Source organism: Trematomus bernacchii, unplaced genomic scaffold (assembly GCF_902827165.1).
Source record: "Trematomus bernacchii unplaced genomic scaffold, fTreBer1.1, whole genome shotgun sequence".
In the NCBI taxonomy this organism is placed as follows: Eukaryota; Metazoa; Chordata; class Actinopteri; order Perciformes; family Nototheniidae; genus Trematomus; species Trematomus bernacchii.
This window is the reverse complement of record NW_022987521.1, coordinates 1,253,543-1,276,416: the sequence shown is the minus strand read 5'-3', so window position 1 is coordinate 1,276,416 and position 22,874 is coordinate 1,253,543. Positions and strand designations below refer to the sequence as shown.

General features: G+C 40.5%; 1 protein-coding gene across 1 annotated transcript in view; it reads left to right on the top strand.

Moving 5' to 3' along the window:
• The window catches only part of fat2 (FAT atypical cadherin 2), a 102,933-nt gene that overhangs the window by 47,129 nt on the left and 32,930 nt on the right, over positions 1–22,874 (top strand). Inside the window, exons 11-16 of the mRNA XM_034117773.1 lie at positions 755–4,422; positions 4,998–5,400; positions 7,924–8,123; positions 9,199–9,352; positions 10,190–10,423; positions 16,723–17,097. Of these exons, the coding sequence (XP_033973664.1) occupies positions 755–4,422; positions 4,998–5,400; positions 7,924–8,123; positions 9,199–9,352; positions 10,190–10,423; positions 16,723–17,097 (5,034 nt within the window). The remainder of the gene's footprint in view (positions 1–754; positions 4,423–4,997; positions 5,401–7,923; positions 8,124–9,198; positions 9,353–10,189; positions 10,424–16,722; positions 17,098–22,874) is intronic.

Here is a 22,874-nt window from a genome sequence, read left to right as displayed (position 1 = left end):
GCCTTTTCCTAATTGAAACCGCGGGGAGCTGACACATTCAACCGTCAGATGATGAATACTTATACTTCCTGTGAAGCAGAGGGTCAAGGACACAATGGTGATGCCTGAGGGGAGAAATTGCCTCTGAATTCCCTCTCAATATTCTGTTTGGGCGAAGAGGATTTCCATAAAATCAATAATGTAATGTTTAACACCTTTGTCCCGTTAAAACTAAAGATAGGTCGATACGATGCGATAAGTACTTTCAAACAAGAAATAATATAGTTCACTGCAGGAGAATCCAGAAATTACACTTTAAACTATTTGGTTCATAGCCTGACTAACGGAGTAGTTTAAAGCTGAACATATTGGAGGGGAAAAATGATGATTTTGACCGATATTGCATTTTAGAGGAACTGATCATTTTCGAAAATTCAATTCAATGGAAAAATATATTTAAAATCATCATGGTGTGATTTTTTACGAGGACGTTAACTAAACATGGTTTTTCAATAAAGAGGCTCTTTTATGCTTTTCTGTTGCCTGAAACGTCTCCATTGGACTACATTGTTTATATATGGATAGTGACATCACTATGTCACTATCCATATATAATGCTACAATACAAACAGACCAAGTGACCACAATATACAAGAATTTAGTTGTATTTAATGCATTAACCGGCTACAATGCTCTTCAACCATTTTAGTGGAACGTATTTTCTCAAACCCTTTAAAGTTCACTTGAAGTAACAAATCATTTTCTTCCTCTCCAGGGAACATCGACAACATCTTCTCCATTGATCCAGAGCTGGGCTCCATCAGTGTTTCCAAACCTCTGGACCTCCAGCCTCAGGACCAGTTCCACCTGACGGTAAAAGCCACGGATCAGGGCTTCCCTCAGCGCACCGACCTCTGCTCCGTCCACGTTCACATCCGTATCTCCGACCAAACCCCACCCTCCTTCCCCTCGGACGAATACCTCACAGAGATCAGTGAATTCAGCACTATTGGAGCACCAGTCCTCACCATCTCGGCCTCCAGTCCTGCTGCAGTGCACTATGGGATAGAAAGTGGCAACCCAAACAGGACTTTTCACATCAACCCCTCCACTGGGTTGATTTCAATCCAAAAGCACCTTGATTTTGAGATTGCTGTCTCCTACAAGCTCAAAGTAACAGCTTCCACAACAGCTGGAGCTTCCTCCAATACGGTCGCGTTCATCTACGTGATCGACGAGAACGACAACGCTCCGGTTTTTCAGCAGCCGGAATATCTGGGGCAAATAAGTGAGTCGGCTCACATCAACAGCATGGTGATGGGAGAAAGAAACACTCCTCTGGTCATCCAGGCTTCAGATGCTGACAAAGATTCAAATTCTCTGCTGGTGTATCAGATTCTCGAGCAGGAGGCCTTGAACGTATTCGCGATAGACTCGAGTATGGGCACCATTTCTTTAATATCACCGGTTGACTTTGAAGCCAAGGCTGAGTATCACTTCACAGTGCAGGTAAAGGACTCGGGGGAGCCATCACTGTTTGCATCGGAGCCTGCCAAGGTCACTGTGAGAGTCCAGGACCTCAATGACTGCCCGCCACAGTTCATAAAGCCAATCTACGAGCCATCCATCATCTTCCCAGCTGTCAGAGATACAGAGGTTGTGCAAGTCATGGCCAATGATCTGGATTCAGCTGTTTCATACAGCATCAGCGAGGGAAATCTCCACAATGCCTTTTCAATTCACCCCAATACTGGAGTCATCACCGTGAGCAATGTGTCTGAATTCAGGCCATCTTACCAACTGGTTGTCAAAGCGTCTGACGGCCTCTACAAAGACTTAGCCACCGTCAACGTAAACGTAACAAACCTAACAGCCAGCGATCTTGGATTTGAACACAAAGTGTATTCAGCAAGCGTTAGAGAAAACCTAAAGACAGTTAAAACTTTGCTAGCCCTCAAAGCCACAGGTTGTTTTTTAAACGAGCCTGTTTTCTACTCTGTGGTGAACCCAGTGGGAAAGTTTGTCATTTCCCAAACATCAGGCATTCTGGAAACAACCGGTATGCCTTTTGACCGAGAGGAGCAAGATGCGTATGACGTTGTTGTGAAGGTTGAAGACATGAGAACGCCAGCAAGGACTGTTACCACGCAGGTCAAGGTTTTTATAGAGGATGTCAACGACAACGCTCCGCAGTTTCTAAACTTGCCTTTTTCAATGATGATTTCTGAGACCTCTGATCCAGGGGATGTGTTATATCAAGCAATGGCTATCGACAGAGATCTGGGAGAGAATGGGGCCATCGTGTACTCACTGGAGGAGGATTATGATCTTTTTAGGATCGATCCTGATCTAGGCGATGTGTCCCTTCAGAGGCCTCTTGACTTTGAAGCTCTGAATAAGTATGTGTTGACGGTCTTTGCTATAGACGAAGGTGAGCCAAGTCACACCACAATGGCCCAGCTTAGTATTCAAGTGAGGAATCAAACCAACCCTGTTTTCCAGACCCTTCTTTATCCCCTAAAAGTGCCAGAAAATGTCCCACAATTAACCACCATCTTACACGTCCAGGCCAGAAATCCAGAGGGCTATCGACTCATCTACAACCTGGAAGAGGAAAATGCCTCACAACATTTTCATATTGATTTCAAAACGGGCGTGTTGACCGTCTCCAACCCCCTCGACTATGAGAGCCAAACCATGCATGTGTTGACAGTTCGTGCTTCTGACTCTGTGACCGGAGCTTTCTCTGAGGCCTCTATTGAAATAGAAGTAGAGGATGTGAACGATAACGCGCCCATTTTCCCGAAGGTAGCTTACATGGTGAGCATTGATGAGGGGCTCCCGATCGACACCTCTGTGATACAACTCTCAGCCATTGATAAGGACTCTGGCAGGAATAAGGATCTCACCTTTCATATAGTCAAAACAGAGAAGAACGAGACTGATTTCTTTGACATAGACTCCCATAGCGGGTTGATTGTCACAAAACAGGTGCTGGACTATGAAAACACAAAGCACTTTCATTTTAAAGTGAAAGCCACTGACAATGGCACTGTTCCTCTTAGCAGTGAAGCCCATGTTTTCATTAATGTCACCGATGTAAACGACAACCCACCAGACTTCATTAGCTCCCAGTATGACGCCACACTGGATGAAATGGCAAAGTGTGGTCACATAGTCGTCAAAATCCAAGCTTCAGATCCGGACACTGCGGAGCTGAATAACCTCAAGTACAAAATCCTTTCAGGGAACGGAGGGCGCTACTTCAACATCAACGAATCCTCTGGACTCATATATTTTTCCAATGTCTGTAAGAGGAATCTGGACCCTTACTATAATCTGACGGTGGCAGTGTCTGACGGAGTGTTTCAGAAAACAGCACCAGTCAATATCGACATGATAAACAGCAACAGGCATAGTCCGCACTTCAAGCAGAGCCTTTATGAAGCAGAGCTGGCGGAAAACGCAGAGGCGGGAACTCGCGTGATCCGATTGGCCGCCATTGACCCTGACGACGGGCCATTTGGCAGCGTTGACTACACCATTATTAACAAACTTGCCGATGAGAAATTCTCCATCGACGCTGATGGGCAGATTGTTACGACACAACCATTGGACCGAGAGAACCCCGCACAGAGAGTCATTGCAATCAAAGTGATGGCTAAAGATGGCGGCGGAAAAGTGGCCTTTTGCACGGTCAAGATAATTCTGATAGATGAGAATGACAACGTTCCTCAGTTCAAAGCGTCAGAGTACCAGGTTTCAATTCAGTCCACTGTTAACAAAGGCTCCCCTGTCATTCAAATCATGGCTTATGACGCAGATGATGGCAAAAATGCAGATGTCACCTACACGGTAGATGAAGGCGAAGAAGTGACCGAAGACATTATCGAGATCAACCCTTTCACCGGAGTCGTAAGCGTCAAAGAGAGTCTTATTGGCATGGAGAATAAGATCTTCAACTTCAAAGTAAAAGCCCGTGACGGCAGCCTTCCTTTCTATAACTCCACAGTCCCTGTTCGGCTCAAAGTGGTTCCTCCCGAGGTTCCTCTACCAAAGTTCTCAGAGCCTCTCTACTCCTTCTCGGCTGCAGAGGACATCCCCGTAGGGACGGAGGTCGGCTCAGTGAAGGCGGACTCAGACATGCCTCTTATCTACAGCCTGGTGAACGGGAACACTGTGGAAAGCAACAAGGACAAAGTGTTCAGTTTGGACAAAGAGAGCGGAACGTTGCTGTTGCAGAAGACCATCGATCACGAGAGGACGAAATGGTATCAGATAGATGTGATCGCTCAGGGGAACCACAACGGGACTGACGTCGCGTCACTGGTGTCGGTCAGCATCCAGGTCCAAGATGTGAATGATAACCAGCCGGTGTTTGATGCTAACCCATATCGAGCCTTCCTGGCTGAGAACATGCCAGCTGGAACGACTGTCATTCAGGTAAGTTCAGAAAGTTTAGATCGTTCTATCTTTGGAAAAAGCTGATAATCACTATTGACTAAATGAGTGCAAAATATGACGTGTAACAGTGTATTTCAAATGTATTTGAATATTGATTGACGACTTTGTTAGTTAACCTATATATGGAAACACAAAGATTACATTAGCGTCAATAAACTGGTAGCAATTTAGCTGCAAAGCAACCTTTACCGAAAGAAACATTCAAATAAAAATGTTTATGTAATTTAGAAAGAGCAAGATATTATTTGTATCTGGTTTCAATTGTTAACAATACCTGAAGATATGAACTGAAGTTATTTATCTGGTTTGACAATAAAGTGAGTGCAATTTTGGAAAATTACTACTTACTAGAATGTTCTGTCGATATTGCGTTATTGAGCGTTTGCTTAGTTTTAGCTTAATAAGGGTGCTAAGTCAGGATTAAAACAACCTTGAACAACATATCTTCTGAAAGCACAGTTAATTTGAATGTTCTCCTTGCACTCACAGTACAACATCTTATATCCTAAAATATACAAACACACTTGAGACCGAATGCTTATTCTGACCCGCAGGTGACCGCCAACGACCCGGACACCGACACCAACGGTCTCGTGACGTACAGCTTGGATTCTATACCTGACGACACCACCACCATGGCAGATATCAGCGGGGTTTTCTCCATCGACGGAGAGAGCGGCTGGATCACCACGGTTCGGGAAACGGACTGCGAGGAGACCAGGGTTTACCGGTTCTACGTCTTCGCCACGGACCACGGCGGCGACACCAAGCTGTCCTCCAGCGTCCTCGTGGAGGTCATGGTGACGGACGAGAACGACAACCCGCCAAAGTTCTCCGATGACTTGTACCGCGCCTCAGTGATGGAGAACAGCAGTCCCGGGGAGGTCATCGTCTCCATGACCACCACGGATGCTGACGTGTCGCTGGAGAACCGACTTGTGACGTGTTACATCACAGGTGAGAACGTTCAAAAGGGTGTTGTAGTTCTGTCTAATCCAAAAATTAATATATCCACAAGTAGCAACAAGCTTGATTCCAACAAAAATACGTCTCAGGTAAGTTTGGTTGACTCTTTACTTAAACAAAAGGTATCAGTAAAAACACATTATTTTCAAAGGTCAAAAAACGATATTGCTCCGTGATTCTTTTCTCCATCTAACTTCTCATTGCCAGCAGCTGCGGTCGGTTATGAATACATTATATAATAAGACTAATAACAAATAATTACAATGTTGAAATATATCTATATATACACATATTATATCAAATGATACATTTTAACATATGGCTCCTCCAGGTATGTTCCAGGTACTTTCTCTGAAAATGTAAATGTCACAAACACATTGGACGATCCAGTCAAATGTTATTCAACCAGCATGGTTAAAGTTATGATTTTACTCATTCTGTATCTGCACGTCTTCAGAAAAGATTATCTGTAGGGACGACAGAAACTGCATAGTCGTAGACAACTAGTTATATTCAAAGACTCAAGATTCAAAGGTTTTAATGTCATATGCACAAAGCTAGAGTGTAGAAATGGCAATGAAAATCTTATGACCTGAGCTCCTCCAACGATGCAACATATATAATAAAATACAACACAGGTGAGAACGTTCAAAAGTGTGTTTGTGAGTGTGTGTTCCAGGTACTTTCTTGGAAAATGTAAATGTCAAAAATACATTGGAAAATCCAGACAAATGTTAATCAACCAGTATGATTGAAGTAATGATCAATCCTAGAAAGGTAAAACAGATAATTAACTTAAAATCAAACTGGCGCCAGTTAGCGAATCTTACGCAAGGCAATGATTCAAGTTCAGACAAGAATCTCCATTTGTGCATTTCATTCCTACTGTATAACAAAAGTTCTACGAACAGGTTTCCTATATCTCTTCCCTTTAGCCTTTCCTATGGCTTTCCTTCTTGTGGCTTTAAACACCCTGGTAAAAAAAACCATGTGCCTACTAGTGCTCTATAGTCTCCAATATATACAATTACACCAGGTGCCCAAACATGCCTTCTAAATAAAAGCATAAAAACGACTTTAACTCGCTTCAATAACAACACTAACTAAGAATACATTTACTATCAAGAAAAACAGCAAGAAGATAAATGTTTAACTATTAAATAATATAAAGCAATATATAGCTCCAACAAATGATTTTAATTATTCTGTATCTGCACCTCTTCAGAAAAGCGTATCTGTAGGGGCCGACGAACACGACACAAACTGCAGACAATTAGTAATCTGTCTCTGCTAAAAAAAACTCTGTTCAGCACTTAAGATGTTGTGGCTTCATTCGATAGCTGCTCTTGAGATTGAAGCGTAAGAGAGTTAATGTCAGCTGTCTGTCAAACAGCAGGTCGACTGACCTGAATCTGCCGTGCAGAACAAAGCACAGTTTCCATCACGAGGTTGAACGTTTATTAGAAATAGAAGAAAACTATTAAATTCAAAGTACTGCAGTGACTAATATGAGAACATTCCCCCGCGGTACAGTTATTGAGGAAAAAACATGATTGCAGTAACACAACGTTATTGGAAAAACATTGCATCAGAAGTTTCTGTTTTATTAAATAAGACAACTGTGATTTCAGAAAGTTTAATATCACTCAGGGACACAATAATGAAAGACAATACATGTTCAGCAATATCAATAAGACCGACAGGGAACTGCAATATTAATATTACTTGTAAATGACTTCTGTTACAGCCTCTTTCTCGTTTATGTGAACAACAACCAGTACAGCAAAGGAAATAAACAATGCAAGACATATAAAGTGTAAATGGTAAAAGCTCAGACACATTAATGGCGCGTTTCCACTACAGCGCGGAGCACGGTTTAAGAGGGCTGTGACGTCAGCGGCCCGTTTTTGGTTGCGTTTCCACTTGGCCTAGTACCGGCCGGCGGGTCCTAATTCACAGTTTTTCTGGCCTCATAAAATCGTGGGTCTAGGGCCTAACACATCAATGATTCAGATTATTGTTGAAGACCTTATTTTAAACATTTAAAAAAATCGTTTTAATGTCCATCCTCGCAACAAGATGCCCACTCGAGGTATAAAAGATAAAATTATTTCTCATCACGATCAAAATAATAAGTAATCGTAAACTGAGTAATTGTTATATTTTGTTAATTAAATCTCACACAAACAGTTGATGGTTGTTGGTTTTCAAATCTGATAATGTTCTGCTTTTTCACCATCTACATTTTAGTTTATTGAATATTTTGGGGTTTTAGACAATTTCTCAAACAAAGCAACACATTTGAAATTCACATTGTGCTTAAAGACACTGTGATGGACATGTATTGCTGTTTTATGGACCAAATATATTTTATAATGTTGCCGCTTCCTCTTCTTCAAAATGGTATTTTTCCAGTAATGAGTCTTGAGAAAGAGGGGTCGTCTTATATTCGGGTCAATACGGTACTTTGAAACATAACATCTTTACTAACTGAGGTGTTTGTCCCGCCTGTAGACGGAGACCCTCTGGGACAGTTTGCCATCATCCAGGAGGACGAGGGGCGCTGGGGTCTCATCCTGAAAGAAGCTCTGGACAGAGAGACCAAAGACAGATTCACTCTGAGAGTCACCGCCACCGACGGGAAGTCAGAGGCTCCGGTCTCTGTGGACGTCCACGTGCTGGACATCAACGACAACAGTCCTCTGTGTGAACAGGTGAGGGGCGACTACTCACTCTCTGGAGCGGCCAAAATCATGTAGAAATAGAACCGATAATTAACTTAAAGGGCCCATGTCATGGCCATTTCCACTGATCATAATTCCATTGTTGAGGTCTACTAAAATAGATTTATATTGTGCATTTTTCCAAACTCACATTGGTTTCTCAAACAGCATCTCTATAAACTACGTGTATTCACTGAATTTCACTCTCTGCCTTTAACGGCTCGTTGTAGCTCCAATAGCTCCAGCCCCCACCCTCCCTGTGAGCACATCGTGCTCTGATTGGTCGGGACCTTGTGAATCGCGCTGAGCTCCGTGGAGGTGTTGTTTCCTTGTTTAGCATACATAGCGAAACACAGCCAAACTCATCCTGAGCACACACAAAGTCACAGCCGAAGTAAAAACAATAAGTGTGGCTTGATATTGAGTAAGAAAAAAGGTTGATAAACGCTGTGAGAATGGGTCTGCAGAGAGAATGGGTCTGCAGAGAGAATGGGTCTGCAGAAAGAATGGGTCTGCAGAGAGAATGGGTCTGCAGAGAGAATGGGTCTGCAGAGAGAATGGGTCTGCAGAGAGAAGGGGTCTGCAGAGAGAATGGGCCTGCAGAGAGAATGGGTCTGCAGAGAGAATGGGTCTGCAGAGAGAATGGGTCTGCAGAGAGAATTTTGCCACGATCCCAACTGTCTGTTATCAGCCTGCAGCCAGGGAGGATAACTCAGCTGAGCTGAACGTAACGGCTCCACGGATTGGTCCATTTCGTTCCGGGTACGGCTTGACATCATGCCGTACCCGGAACGAAATGGAAGAATCAAATGGACAATGACGTATCTCCAACGAGGCGTTTTGGGGAGGTATTTTCTGTGTTAGAGTTTTACTCGCTACAGGGTGTACTTTGAGGGTTTGTGACTCTGCAGACCGTTTACATGCATAAAAACCTTCATAACACACAAGGTGATGGGTAATAACCGGAAAAGCATGACATGGGCCCTTTAAAGGTCACCAGAGTAAAGGATGTGTGTACTTTTGCCATCTCTGGTCTTATCTTATATCTCTTCTCCTCGTGTTTCAGCTGGTGTACACGGAGGCGGTGATGGAGAACCCTCCCCCCAGCATGTTCCTGATGAAGGTGCGAGCTTCAGACCCTGATATTGGGGCCAACGGTCAGGTGACCTACAGCCTCCATGGACCCAACGCTGACATGTTCCGTCTCGACCAGCGGACAGGTATGTTGGGTCTGTTTCTTTGGGTGTCAGATCACCTGGGCTCACGTTAAGTGTTTGAGTTCCATCGGCACTGAACTGAAACACATTTCTATTCTCCGCTGACATCCATCACACTTCATATCTGTCAAAACACCCATCTGTCATGTCTGGGTCAGGTGGATAATTGTGTTGAGCTTACTTAGAGAAAACTTTTCCAATTATATTGTTAGAAAAATACCACTCGTCCCCGGCTTGAGCTTCAATCTCAGGATCCATGTATTTGTGATCCTCTCCAGAATGGAAGTAGTCATCACATACAGAGCATCAACTAGTTCCTGAACAGTGTCCTTCACATGCTGATATCCAAGAGAGGGAGTTACACAGTCACAAGATGGAGGAATAGAAAGCAGTATTCAATGTTTACTTCAGATTAGCTCCACGTCAGAAATGAGCATGCTTGTCATATGTCTCTCTCCATAGAGGCTGAATCATCATGTTAATCACATAGCTATCATATGCCTCAAACAGTCCTGATGCTCTTCTAGGTAATCACACATCCTGTCATGAACACAGCTACAGTTGGGATACCTTTGTTATCATGTTACTCTGATATTGGAAGAGAACATTCAGTAGTTTCCCAACAAATATCTTTCGTCAATATTCATAGTAGCTTTTTTCTTGAGTACCCGATAAAGCTCAATGCAGATGACGCCTGATTATATCTCTCCCGGTGAGCTGTTCACTCAGGGGAGAGATTAATACACTGTTATTTTGCAGTGGTTTCCAAACCCTAATACGATGTTAAACGTTAATTATGAACCATGTGACAGTTTGATTATGACCTGAATCTGTCCCCAGGTGAGCTGTTCACTCTGAAGGAGTTGGATCGGGAGCGGGATCTGGAGTTTAACCTGGTGGCGAAGGCGACGGACGGCGGCGGGCGCTCCTGTCAGGCCGACCTCCGTCTGACGCTCCAGGACATGAATGACAACCCGCCTCACTTCTCCTCCAAACACTACGAGGTCACCGTGTTCGACAACACCACCGTGCGGACCCCCGTCGCCGTCATCTACGCCAAAGACCCCGACACCGGTAGGTCTTTGAACATCACTTTGGGTGAAATTAGGCCTTTGGACGACTACTCTTTAAGTGTTCTCTACCCGGACCCATTTCTACGTTTGGGGAAATTATGGGGAACATCATCTCGACTTAATTGACCACATTGAACACATTTCTGACAAGTAACCCCTAGTGTCGGTAATGGTAAAGTAATTCTTAGTAATATTCTAATTAATGAGGATGATTTGTGTTAACATTCTCTGAACTGAAAAAATATAGAATATATTAACTAAATATCATTGAATCAGCTATATCTGCTAAATTAACTGAGCAGATCATAATCATATTTCTAATTGTGACATATATGTCACTCCAGATTGTATGTGTCACCGCAGGTTCTTATGGGTTAAATTGAAACGGTTACAGATGACTATTTCAAATAATTGACCACTTACACATGTATTTATGTGGGCAAAAAGGACCGTAACACTTCTAGGATCATGGGTAAAGTGTTGGAAAGGTTTCATACAACATTTAAAAGGTAATAGATTACTAATGACCCTGTAATAAATATAATAAGCAATATATGTCCAATACTTCATCACTACTTCAATCAAAGTTATCTAACTGTATTTTTTCAACTCAGCAATGAAAATAAAGGGCTTGTTGTGGCACAAAATACAAATATGAAATTGAAAATGAGCAGAAAACAAAGCTCAACTCCAAATAAATGCAGCCTATCTGGAGATAAGTGGCTTCTTGTAAACCCTGATTTATGCTTGACACATTTATATAACTCTCAACAAGCGAACACAATAAGAGCACAGAGAGCGTCAGAGTGTTTCTCTCAGGCCCGAACATGTTGTGACTAACCCTGAGTCAGCAATCCTTAACTCCATTAAATCCTAATGCACAGGCCCGCCTTTGTGTGTGACAGTGTGTGAATGTGTGTGTGTACAGTGTGTGAATGTGTGTGTGTACAGTGTGTGAATGTGTGTGTGTAGAGTGTGTGAATATTGAATCACTAATACTGAACATAATGAAACACTAAGCCATCTGCTCTCAGTAACGCCCACCTGAAAACGCTGCTGTGATTATTTATTACCCAGAATGCATTAACGTCTTTTTTCTATAATCATTATGTCTGTGTGTGTTTCAGCAAACCATTTCATGTCACTTTTTATAAATCACTTGGTCCAGTCGTTGACATTTCAGCTTCTGTGTTTTAATGTGTTTATTCACATGTTTCCTGTGATAGTGTGTTTGGTTTTAAAGTTTTAAAAACGAAAGACAGACAAAAGTAAAGTATGAGAGTTTCCTTATCCCAAACCAGATGGACCTCTGAGACAGTGTGGGTGTGCATGGTGCATGACATGCAGATATCAAGGTAGATATGGTGCAAAATGCGAGAGCGTGTAAAACCTGATGTGAGCACTTGCAGAAAAAAAATCTGAGCTTGTGTTTGTTTGTTTGTTTGTAGCCTTTATTTAACCAGGTTAAAAAATCCCATTGAGATCAACGATCTCTTTTTCAAGGGAGACCTGCGGTACATTAGTTACACATAAAAACAACAGAAAACAAAAGGACATCACAACATAATTACAGGGGTATACATTAGCATCTATTTACAGTGACAGGTATCCAATAACATTTCATCCAGCCGTGCTTTAAAATGATGCAAGGGAATCAAAATGCTCAGTTTCAATATTTTTTGCATAGTGTTCCAAGCCAGAGGAGCAGCGCACATAAAAGCTTTAGTACCTAAAACAGTCCTAGCACTTGGCACATGTAATACAAACACATCCTGTGATCTCAGGCAATAGCTACTTGCCACTCTCCGTGAGATCAAAGAGCAGATATAAGTCGGTAGTTTACCCAGCATGGCTTTATATATGAATATGTACCAATGACTGAGCCTCCGAACAGTAAGTGAAGGCAGACCTGCCTTGGCATACAGGGTACAGTGATGAGTAAGTACTTTACAGTTAGTATCCTGAGTCGGTGACTCCCACTGCATTGCTACACAGAAGTTTCCCCCACAATCAGGTTCGACCTGGGCTGTGTGACTGACCCGAGCTTGCGCCTCGTCGTTGTGATAGCTCCGCCCCTTCGCTCCAACCCCCCTCCCTCCCCCCACATCTACAGGTGAAAATTACTTTCGCGACACATTCATCGCAAGAAGTGTAGCAAAAGTCAAGGCCGCAGATTCGTCGATTTATACTGCCACAGAGGAGATTCGTGAAGTTGTAATGGCTGATGTGAGAGGTTGTAATAACCAAGTTGCAGTTGTAATGGAAAATATATTTAAAAAATATATATTTTTCTGCAAGTGAACATTTCATCACTAAGTTCATTTTTTTTCTACAAGCTACAAAACTTTTTTTTTTATTCTGTGACTTCAAATGTGGTTCACAGATACGTGGATATTTTATACAAGTGTAAATGTATGCACACAAGCTCAGATATCTTTTCTGCAAGTGCTCACATCAGGTTTTACACGCTCTCGCATTTTGCACCATATCTACCTTCATATGCAGACACACACACACACACACACACACACACACACACACGCGTGCACACAAACACACACACACACGCTATTGAATAACCCAAGTTCACACAGTAAGATCGCTAGAAATGCCAAAAGACACACACATGTTTCGAATAATTTGCCCGTATCAAAACTACTTGTGCTCAGAGATGAACACATTCAGACAGGTAGAAACACCCACACATGCACACGCACACACACACACACACACACACACACACACACACACACACACACACACACACACACACACACACACACACACACACACACACACACACACACACACACACACACACACACACACACACACACACACACTTGACTGGCCACAGTTCACACAAGATGATTGAGGAAAATTGCAAAAAGACAGCGACACATTTAAATATTTTGCACGTACCAAAACGAATAATTGTTTGCAAAATTATGGACAAATTCAGACAGGTAGACACACACACACACACACACACACACACACACACACACACACACACACACACACACAGCTGAGCCACTCCTTCAGATGTGCAGCAGCTTGTCTTCTTTCTCCACACAGACGACTTTCTCACAGACAATAATGACTAATGGACTTTTTGGCGTTTCGTTTTTATTTGCTAATGACATGAACCATAAAAAACACATAAAGATAAAATAAAAACATCACAAACTGGGGGTTTTAAACATAAATATAGATCAGTTTATTATGTTAAGAGACTCTGTTTGTAATTCTGAATCAAATTGGAATCAGAATGTAGAAAATTAATTGGGAAACAGCAGCTGATCCTCTGGAAAGCAGGGTTTTAAATATTGGCCTTTAACTGCAGCGTATATTTAATTTCATAAAGTCTTTAACACCTTTCAAAAACACAACTTGCGTTTCAGTTTAAAATGTTGACCTTTAATCACGGCGCTCCCTCACACCGTGTAATCATCCTGAAACAGAAGGTAGCGTGTTGCGTCTCAAAGGAAAAATGTGTCGGCTTGTCTCTGAGAAGCTTCAGGGAAGAGTGTTGTTGTGAGCGTTAGGGTGCAGCGTAAAGGAGCATTTTCAAGTCATTTTGGTTTCTACGATGGTTTTAATCTGGATAATTATAAGAGTACTGTAATGGCGTGGTATGGCAAGTATTATTCCTGGAGAAAAACGGGAATTTCCAAGATTTAAAGATTAAAAAAATATTATTTTGTGATGTAAAATTGGTACATTTGTGAGAAAGATATTTGATATTTGGTCAAACGAAAGTGTTAAATGTATTTGAAAAAATTGGGATATTCTTTAAGCTAAAATTGGTCAATTTGTGGGTTGGGGTTAAGGTTAGGGTAAAGACACACAAGTTTATAAGGACACAAATATAAAGGTGTGATGAAGTTGATCCAAACACGCAAAATAAAGCTACATTTTAAAAGAAACGTACATTTTCACTTTAATCTCTGAGAATTCTGAGTTGTTTTTTGGCGCAAATTTCAGATTTTTAGAAGATTTTTTGGGAATATATTTCAAATTAAATTATATTGAATAAAAAAAAAATCCCAGAAAATCCCCCCTCCTGCATGTCTGTTATTTTGAATTTTTATTCTTCAGTCTTTTAATATTACTCTCACTTATGACGTTGAGATTTTATACTTTCAGCTTTTGCAAGTTGATGTCTTCCCTTAATCACAAATATCAGATCCATAGATATCAGAGAGATGTGTCTTTAATTTGAATTTATTCCCCATAAATTAACCCCTAATTATTAGAATATCTGAGATTTCTTACCGTAACATAACCCCCTGCCAAAGCGCTGTAAACGTGAAAAAAAAAAATGTTGTGTTTAATTTAATTGTATATAAAGCTTTATTATGTGTACATGTAAACACTGATCCTGTAGTAGCAGTGATTATCATCCCATCATTGTAATCACTGTTTTTTGGCACACGTTTAAAAAGATTCTTTATTATTTAAACCTGTTAGTTGAAAGTTGAAAGGTATTTGATGTTTTAGTATTCATATCTTCACTTTGAATCATAAACACACCTTGTGGGATTCCAGATGTGGTTTTGATAACAATAGAAGATCCTCTGCTAATTTGTTCAAATCACTCTGTGCCAATAGGAAGCTCAGACTCGCGCCACATGACCTGAGAAACTACATGACATTAACAGTGAATGTGACTTAAAGGGGACCTATCATGCAAAATGCACTTTTTGATGTCTTTTATACATAAATACGTGTCCCCGGTGTGTCGGGGAACTCACGCAGCGTCAGAAAATAAAACCCTTCTCTCTTTTCCTCCGTACCTAAATCTTTTAAAAATGGGGGAACAACGAGCGGACACAGATTTGCTGCCGATATTACGTAATTTCAGATGGTGGACCCACAGAGAGTTGCTATCAGAAACAATGCCTGACGTGTTTTGGACGTAATCTCGTCTTTATTTACATTAGCAAGCCTCGCTAACACTCAGAGCTAACCTGTACTGGAGAGCACATGTGTTTAAAAAGCAGGAAATAGAAAAAGGAACTCACCTTGTGATAAACCGGCAAGAGAAAAAGCATTTGAGCTCCATACTGTTTCAGAAATAATCCTTGATGTGGTTTAGAACAGGATGGTGTTTTATCACAGCAGAATTTAACTTTATCTCCAGTAGAATTCTGATCAGGCATTAGCTCCGCCTCCTCTCTTCTTCTTTTTTCAAGCTAAGGACCCAAAATCTGCGTTTCTCTAACAGCTGGAATAGAGGGACATGAGGGATTTCTAAAATGCATGATCTGTTTGTATTTTGAGCAAAACACTTCATATACATGTTTTTATATATTTGTATATATCTGAGACCCAAAATATATGCCTGAAAATAGCATGATAGGTACACTTTAAGTACAATTAAAAATCTATATAATAATATTGTTAAAATAATAATTATTCATATTTTTAAGAAGGTATTGGATATTGTCTTTAACAAAGGGTTACATTTATGAGAAAAATAAGATAATCTTGAAGACAAAAGTGGTAATTTCATTAAAAGAAAAATGTAATTCATCAGAAATAAACAGTACACTCTAGTGGTAAATTAAAAATAGTGTTTTCTCTAAGATAAAAGAGAAAAACTGTTAAATGTATATGAGAAAATAAGAATAAAATTCCATAAAAATACTACATTTAATAATCAAATATTATCCAAGATAAAAGACATAGGATATTGTCTTTAAAAAAAGGTTCATTTATGAGAAAAAAAAGATATTATTGAAGACAAAAGTGCTAAATTGTATGTATGTATGTATACAGCAAATGTGTATGTGGAGGTTGCATGTGTTTACATGCATATACACTCATCCAACAATATGTCATATATTTGTGTGTATAAAGATCACTGGCAGTGAACGTAGGGGATTACTTTAGTCGTTGTTATTGTTTGTTTTGTGTTTTTCTTATTATTTTTACTTTGGTACATACAATCAGCACAGACCAATGGCTCATTTGTATTGGCATATATTATGCTTACCATTACTATATGACAAATAACTGCTAATGGATTGTCGAAACTAAATAAAAAGATTTTTGACTTGAAAAGTGCTAAATTAATTAAATAAAAGTCATGAATTCATCAGAAATAAACAGTGGTAAATGTATGAAAAATAATAGTATTTTCTCTATGTGTTTAATTTATGAGGAAAAAACTGTTAAATGTGAAAATAAGAATATAATTCCATAACAATACTACATTTATAAGATATTGTCTAAAAAAGAAAAAGGCAAATTCCTGATATAAATCTTTAAATCTACGTGACTCCTCCCCCTCAGGTATAAACTCGGAGGTGCGTTACTCGCTGCTGTCGGGCGACGGCGGCTTCTTCTCCCTGGACGAGTTTTCGGGGATCCTTCGTCTGGAGCGACCTTTGACCCCAGACACGACGCCCTCTTTCGAGCTCAAGGTCAAAGCCACCGACCGAGGCCTCCCCCGAAACCTCTACTCCGTCGCCACGGTGACGGTGGACGTGGTTTCCCTGAACGACTACGAGCCCGTCTTCCTGAACTCCGAGTACACCGCCAATCTCCCAGAATCCTTAGCGGTGGGGTCGGAGGTGCTGAGCGTCTCCACGGTGACGAGGGATCCAATCACGTACCGCATCGTGTCCGGAAACAAAGATGGACGCTTCCTGTTGGACACTCGCACAGGTGAGAGGACTTTTTAATTTATATATCCTGTGGAATAATAATAATAATAATAATAATAATAATAATAATAATAATAATAATAATAATAATAATAATAATAATAATAATAATAATAATAATAGATTACATTTGTAAAGGGCGACACATTTTGTTCTTGTTATGTTTTTTTAATTGTATTATTATATAGCATCTTACTGTACATACAAACATGCAGCCTACATTTTCATGAACAAATACAAATAGGAAAAAAAGATTTTGCAAGAATAAAGAAATACAAGAATAAAATGTGAAAAACCAAATAAAGTATAATAAAATAAACACCAGGGATTAGAATGTATGTACCAGCACTAATCTTTATGGTTTATTCCACCTTTTCTAAGTCGCTTTGGATGTAAGAGCATGTGTATAAGCACATTCAAAACAAGAAGAAGTTCAAACATCTTAATTTTCAACACATTTTTTGGATAGAGTAAAATATTCTCTTGTAAAATACTCTAAATATATACTATAACTCATAAAATAAAGTAGAAAAGTGTCTAAAGGATATTCCCCTTCCAGGCTGGGCTGAATAGTTCAGTTGTTTTCCACAGAGAGTTATCTGGGTTCAGATTGAAAGAAATCAACAGAATATGTTCCTGGAGCTGATTCTGTAACTTGAACTCGTTCTGTTCCCCTGAGATCTCAGCGACGACAGATGAAATAATGATGTCTGGTATTATGTATGTATTGGCATCTGATGAGCCTTTCATCTGAGGGATGTATTACTTCAACTGGACTTTCTGGATTATTCTTTATCGTCTCTAACTGAAACAACACGGCTCTGTTCAGTCTCTTGTTTTCTTCTACTGGACGAGGTTTTATAGTTTAGACTTTAAAGTAGAGACACTACATACTGATATACACCTGAAGATCAGCAGGAGAGGACTCTTTAAAGTAGAGACACTACATACTGATATACACCTGAACATCAGCAGGAGAGGACTCTTTAAAGTAGAGACACTACATACTGATATACACCTGAAGATCATCAGGAGAGGACTCTTTAAAGTAGAGACACTACATACTGATATACACCTGAACATCAGCAGGAGAGGACTCTTTAAAGTAGAGACACTACATACTGATATACACCTGAAGATCAGCAGGAGAGGACTCTTTAAAGTAGAGACACTACATACTGATATACACCTGAACATCAGCAGGAGAGGACTCTTTAAAGTAGAGACACTACATACTGATACACACCTGAACATCAGCAGGAGAGGACTCTTTAAAGTAGAGACACTACATACTGATATACACCTGAAGATCAGCAGGAGAGGACTCTTTAAAGTAGAGACACTACATACTGATATACACCTGAACATCAGCAGGAGAGGACTCTTTAAAGTAAAGACACTACATACTGATATACACCTGAACATCATCAGGAGAGGACTCTTTAAAGTAGAGACACTACATACTGATATACACCTGAACATCAGCAGGAGAGGACTCTTTAAAGTAGAGACACTACATACTGATATACACCTGAAGATCAGCAGGAGAGGACTCTTTAAAGTAGAGACACTACATACTGATATACACCTGAACATCAGCAGGAGAGGACTCTTTAAAGTAGAGACACTACATACTGATACACACCTGAACATCAGCAGGAGAGGACTCTTTAAAGTAGAGACACTACATACTGATATACACCTGAAGATCAGCAGGAGAGGACTCTTTAAAGTAGAGACACTACATACTGATATACACCTGAACATCAGCAGGAGAGGACTCTTTAAAGTAGAGACACTACATACTGATATATACCTGAACATCAGCAGAAGAGGACTCTTTAAAGTAGAGACACTACATACTGATATACACCTGAACATCAGCAGGAGAGGACTCTTTAAAGTAGAGACACTACATACTGATATACACCTGAAGATCAGCAGGAGAGGACTCTTTAAAGTAGAGACACTACATACTGATATACACCTGAACATCAGCAGGAGAGAACTCTTTAAAGTAGAGACACTACATACTGATATACACCTGAACATCAGCAGGAGAGGACTCTTTAAAGTAGAGACACTACATACTGATATACACCTGAACATCAGCAGAAGAGGACTCTTTAAAGTAGAGACACTACATACTGATATACACCTGAACATCAGCAGGAGAGGACTCTTTAAAGTAGAGACACTACATACTGATATACACCTGAACATCAGCAGGAGAGAACTCTTTAAAGTAGAGACACTACATACTGATATACACCTGAACATCAGCAGGAGAGGACTCTTTAAAGTAGAGACACTACATACTGATATACACCTGAACATCAGCAGGAGAGAACTCTTTAAAGTAGAGACACTACATACTGATATACACCTGAACATCAGCAGGAGAGGACTCTTTAAAGTAGAGACACTACATGTCTTTTAATCGGCAAAATTACTCAAACTGCTTTGAGCAAACTACACAGCGATAGGAACCCGTGCGGACAGAGAGCTGGCAGCAGGAAGCGAGCGGCTCTGTGAGAGCTGCTGAACATAGAAACTCAGTTATATTAAGTACATAATGTGCTGTACTTCAACAGCACTGAGTGGCACAATACATCTCCCCAAATTAGCATAACTATCTGCACAAACATGCCTTATACCAAGAGGAACGTCTGCCTCTGGTGGTTCAAACACTGACAATTAAAAAAAATGACGTGTGTGTGTGTGTGTGTGTGTGTGTGTGTGTGTGTGTGTGTGTGTGTGTGTGTGTGTGTGTGTGTGTGTGTGTGTGTGTGTGTGTGTGTGTGTGTGTGTGTGTGTGTGTGTGTGTGTGTGTGTGTGTGTGTGTGTGTGTGTGTGTGTGTGTGTGTGTGTGTGTGTGTGTAGGGAAATCCTCTGGATTGTAGAAATGGTATACACCAATATTACAAAAGTGAAATAGTTATAGTCCCAAGACATTTTCTTTCAAGATAGAAAACAACCGAGCTTCTGTCTTCAATATTTACTTTGATGTAAAGACATTTTTAGGTAGAAGTTGAATTCGTGCTCGAGATCAAGAGCTTCATTGGGAGTTTAGGAGTTTTGCAAAGTGAATGAAACAGGAAGGATCTTTTGTTTTGATTCGATACCTGTATAAATCATCAGTAGATGTTCTCTATAGTGGAAAGACTGGCTTAGTAAGACTGTGCAGAATTGTATGAATGAGATGCGGGAAAAATTGGATCACAGCCAGCTTTCTCCCAGTGGGAAAAAGGTAAAAAACGTTGGATTTGTTCGTCTCCTGCTGGTGACACATATCTGTTTGATCTCAGCGTGCACAAGGTGAACATAACGTACCTGTGGAAACCCAGAGGTGTTGAGTTAGATGGTTGTTTATGTTGGAGCTCATTTTTGTTTTATCGTAATGAAGTGTGGTTCAGCAGACTGGCTGGCAGCCCGTGAAAAAACACACACACACACACACACACACACACACACACACACACACACACACACACACACACACACCTACACCTACCGCCTCTTGTCTTTGACATTATGTACTTAATATAACTGAGTTTCTATGTTCAGCAGCTCTCACAGAGCCGCTCGCTTCCTGCTGCCAGCTCTCTGTCCGCACGGGTTCCTATCGCTGTGTAGTGTTTGCTCAAAGCAGTTTGAGTAATTTTGCCGAATAAAAGACATGTAGTGTCTCTACTTTAAAGAGTCCTCTCCTGCTGATGTTCAGGTGTATATCAGTATGTAGTGTCTCTACTTTAAAGAGTCCTCTCCTGCTGATGTTCAGGTGTATATCAGTATGTAGTGTCTCTACTTTAAAGAGTCCTCTCCTGCTGATGTTCAGGTGTATATCAGTATGTAGTGTCTCTACTTTAAAGAGTCCTCTCCTGCTGATGTCCAGTTGTATATCAGTATGTAGTGTCTCTACTTTAAAGAGTCCTCTCCTGCTGATGTTCAGGTGTATATCAGTATGTAGTGTCTCTACTTTAAAGAGTCCTCTCCTGCTGATGTTCAGGTGTATATCAGTATGTAGTGTCTCTACTTTAAAGAGTCCTCTCCTGCAGATGTTCAGGTGTATATCAGTATGTAGTGTCTCTACTTTAAAGAGTCCTCTCCTGCTGATGTTCAGGTGTATATCAGTATGTAGTGTCTCTACTTTAAAGAGTCCTCTCCTGCTGATGTTCAGGTGTATATCAGTATGTAGTGTCTCTACTTTAAAGAGTCCTCTCCTGCTGATGTTCAAGTGTATATCAGTATGTAGTGTCTCTACTTTAAAGAGTCCTCTCCTGCTGATGTTCAGGTGTATATCAGTATGTAGGGTCTCTACTTTAAAGAGTCCTCTCCTGCTGATGTTCAGGTGTATATCAGTATGTAGGGTCTCTACTTTAAAGAGTCCTCTCCTGCTGATGTTCAGGTGTATATCAGTATGTAGTGTCTCTACTTTAACCCGTTAAGCCCGAGAGACCCCGGTACCGGGGTACTGCCGCAACATCTTGCAGGAAACAGTGTCTGTTCATTTAATAAAACTATGAATGTTTTATATCCATGTAACGGGAAGAAACTCATCTAACTGATCATTTTTTTTTTTTTTCAAAAGAAAACCCACAATGCTAACACTGAGCCTCTGAATTAGCAACGAGCGAAAAATGCTAACACCTTACTGCACCGAAAATCACTCACAAAACCTTATTATTTATCTTTTCACCACATCCAACACATCATTTCACATCGTGAGGTGACACAGAATCGATTGACACCGACATTATCACTGAATTATACGTATTTGCGACGTTATAAGCAAAAACGGACATCAAAACAGGTGACGCTATGTAGCTAAAAATGCTAACATTTTTACCTTGGCTCTGTAGTCTCTCCAAAGTGGTCTTCAATGGCATTAAAACGATAAAAACGCTGCTGAAGTTAATCCATAGGTTAATCTAATGTGTCTGTGTCCCTTTGAAATGATTTCTGATAATCCATAAGCATTAAAACTGCTTTTCCGTTTCCAGATGTCAAAGCTAGAGATACATGTAGGTTCACTCTGATTGAAAATTACATGCGCGAAGCCCCCACCTCTTCTCTTCACAACGTGTGTGTGGGGGACTCCCCCTTCGATTCTATTGGCTCTAACGGTCAGAAAGAGGTGTCAACCATCAAAATCAACCAAGGGGGGCCAGAGATATGGAAAATCCACCCAAATGACCCCAGAAGTGGTTTCTTTTTGCTAAATCTCTCTAAAAAGGTCAAATGTCACTTGTTTTGCATCAATCTTGATACAGGGTACTTATTATATGTTGTACTTTGGATTCCTAAAGCTTTTAGTCTACTAACCCATCATCCAAGGGTAGCTTTCACTATAAGTAAAAAAGAATTTTTGGACAGACACTATAATTTACAGTTTTTTACAATGTAAAATCTGAATTTACTTTAAAATAAAAAACATCTATATTGATTCTGACTTTTCTAAATCCAACTCACAGGTTTATCATTACTTTGAGAAAAAAGATTATTAATTTAACCCTTTTAGAAGGGAAGATATGGTCATTTGTTCTGGGAATGTCATTTTCGAGCCTGAGACCTTAAAAACAGGCTCAGGGCTTAACAGGTTAAGGAGACTCTGACACCTTTGAATCTCTGCCGTAAATCCAGGTGAAACTTCCCGCTAGCAGACAGCTGCCGACAGATTTATAGCTCTAAAGGTTTGATGCTTCACTGAGCTGACAGGAGTGAGAGTTCACCTCATATGTCACACACACACACACACACACACACACACACACACAC